The following is a 2,733-nucleotide window of genomic DNA, read 5'->3' on the forward strand; positions in this document are numbered from 1 at the left end:
TATTCGGAATAGTATCAATTGAATTATGTACAATGATTTTACATACTTAATCACACAGCCAGGAATTCTTACAATAGTCCTCCCGTGAGACAATCTGTCACTCCTGTCTACAACCTTGAAAGTGAAATATATTTGCGGTAGCCTAACTCACTTACTAGAGCTAAATACATCCTTCTGTAGTGACTACCGTGAAAGAAAAAGTAAATAAAAATAAACAAGGCAAGCCGCAGGCAAAGCGACCAACTTTGAGCAAAATGGCCTGCACAGGAAAGTTTGGAACTCAATGACCACGCCTGCAGGCAGAAAACGAGAGAACCTGATCCTTGAATGTAGCGACAGAAACTTCAAACCCTCTTGCTGCAAAGCATCTTGTTGCAGTCGTCACCTGGGCCCCCAAATCTCCACACAATGGCGAGGAGCTAACAATCTCGAACAGGCGAATTCCTCGGTACGATTGGAGATGTAGAAAGGTGCCTCAATCGTGGCGGTTTTAAGGCACTCAATGGGCAAAAAGACCGGAGTGGAGCTCATCATCATGTACCTCGAAGAAATCCATTCTCTTCCAAGTACTCCAACATTTGCACCGTCATTTCCTCTGGAGAGGCATATTTCCCATCTACAGCCCTCATAACGATTTCAGCTTCGGGGGGATCCTCGTACGGATCGTCAATGCCAGTGAAGCCCTTGATTTTCCCAGCGCGGGCAAGTTTGTACAATCCCTTCGGATCTCGCTGCTCGCAAACTTCCAGCGCCACGTCCATAAACACCTCGATAAACTCTCCAGGCGCCATGAGACTCCTGCAAGCATCTCTGTCCTTCTTGTAAGGGGAGATGAAACTGGCAATGCAGATGACCCCAGTGTCAGCGAACAGCTTCGCTACTTCGCCAACCCTGCGAATGTTCTCAGCCCGATCCTCTGCGGTGAAGCCAAGATTATTGTTCAAGCCATGACGGACATTGTCTCCATCTAGAACATAGCTGAGCTTGCCTCTTTGTAAGAGCGCGTGATCTAAGGTGCATGCCAGAGTTGATTTCCCTGAGCCGCTGAGGCCAGTGATCCAAATCACACAGCCTTTTTGGTTTAACATACGCTGCCGCTGCACCCGTTCCACCATGCACTCGTGCCAGCTAATGTTGGTCGACTTGCCAACCGTCGTCAATGGCGGTAAGATCAGGCCTGGCAAGCAGACATTGATTTGGTCATCACTCGGCATACAAGGACAAAGAAGAGGAGGACAAGCAATTCCTGCTATCGAGCTACGGCAGTGCATCAGACGACTTCATATGTCGAAGCGCAACGTCACAAACATCACCACCTTAGTTAAAATAACGTGCGAATGAAACGGAGAGCTCCTTTCCTGACAGCATTGCACTAATTGCCGAGATCCTGAGAGTAAGAACTGAGGACCACTTTACCTGGAATGGAGCCCTCTTTCGGGCTCTTGGCGTCACCGTTAGAGACATCACACTCCCCACGCTCTTCCACTTTCTTTCGCTCTACTTTCCCATGCCTCGCGGATCCGGAGCTTCGAGCAGATACAACAGATCTCTGACGCCAATGCCTCTTGACCCCTACCCTAACCAAATCACCCACGTCGCCAAAACCAAGGTGCTGGCAGCTGCATATGTACTCCCCCTGAAGCTCCTTAGCAACAACCCTACTCTCAACTCCCATTCCATCAGTCAAGCTCTGTCCACCCCTACTCCGCAATGCCGACCCTCCACTCACAGTTTGCATGGAACTCGCTGGCACACACTTCCACACCAACACACACCCCTGCATCGTCAATCTCACACTCACCCTCACTTTCTCTCTCTCTCTCTCTCACTTCAATCAACGATTCTCTCCAGAAACAAAAGCCTCACGCCTTCAACGCTCCGCCTGCGTCCTGAGCTCTGAGGTACCACCCCACCCCGTCAAAAGCCCATCCCTACGCCTCACCCGCCCACGCCGCAACCGCGACCGCGTCGTCCCGGAGCTCAAAAACGTAAAGTAAGATCACCCCAACAGCATGATCAACGCTAATGGAGTAGTGAAATTCCTTCAGGGCTGGAAGCGATGATGCTGATGAGGAGGAAGAGGAGGAGGAAAGCTGTCCAGCAATAATTCAGCCCTCCATCGAGAAAAGAGCAGCAGCACAAAGGGCCACACTCAGCCCTGACGTGCACGCACTGCAGGGCCTTGCGCTGTGCGGCCAGCGGATGGATGGCACTGCCAGATTCACTCACTTTGCCCTGCCTCCAGTTATAGCAGAGCTGGCCTGAGTGGCTTCCACAACAACATCCCATTCAATTTATTAAGAGTTGAAACGCCGCGAATAAGAATAAAGGTTGTTTGGCAAGTCAGAGTTAGTGGGCTCTGGGAATGAAGGTCAATTAACTTGTGGCGGCTATTTTTGTTTCTCTGCAACGGAGTGGGAGAGGAGTGGGTTGTGCTAAAAAAAACAATTATCAATTATGTAAGTTTGGGGTGTTGTGTTTGGGATTCACATGTTTTACCTTCAGTAATATGGCAAGTGGTCATTTTTGGTGGGTTGTAGTGTTTTTTGGAGCAGTGGTGGGTGGTTTTTTGAGTAATGGTTTCTCCAGGAATAGTTGTTTGTGTCCCTACAAAACCTTGTCTACTTATTTTTAAGGGCTTTTGCTCATATCAGGGGGTTTCAAACATAGCAATTTTGCAAAACCAAATAACTGGGATTTAGTCCCTGATATTTCCAGGATTATTTGAAATAT

At 48.8% G+C, this 2,733-nt stretch overlaps 1 protein-coding gene across 1 annotated transcript; it reads right to left on the reverse strand.

Moving 5' to 3' along the window:
* LOC112277035 (adenylyl-sulfate kinase 3) lies at window positions 1–2,256 on the reverse strand. The gene is made up of 2 exons (XM_024508994.3): window positions 1,417–2,256; window positions 1–1,177 (listed from the first exon to the last, which is right to left on the reverse strand). The coding sequence occupies exons 1-2, from the start codon at window positions 1,781–1,783 to the stop codon at window positions 534–536; spliced, it is 1,011 nt and encodes a 336-aa protein (XP_024364762.1). The 5' UTR covers window positions 1,784–2,256; the 3' UTR covers window positions 1–533.
* Between the last annotated feature and the right edge of the window lie 477 nt (window positions 2,257–2,733).

This window comes from Physcomitrium patens, chromosome 24 (genome assembly GCF_059467195.1).
Source record: "Physcomitrium patens ecotype Gransden chromosome 24, ASM5946719v1, whole genome shotgun sequence".
Classification (NCBI taxonomy): domain Eukaryota; kingdom Viridiplantae; phylum Streptophyta; class Bryopsida; order Funariales; family Funariaceae; genus Physcomitrium; species Physcomitrium patens.

Excerpts from the sequence above, each read along its gene's own strand:
- LOC112277035 (XM_024508994.3), bottom strand. The coding sequence starts at position 1,783 with ATGCAGGGGTGTGTGTTGGTGTGGAAGTGTGTGCCAGCGAGTTCCATG. Across the intron at positions 1,178-1,416 it reads GAAAGAGGGCTCCATTCCAG|GCCTGATCTTACCGCCATTG; the intron begins GTAAAGTGGTCC and ends TCTGCTTGCCAG.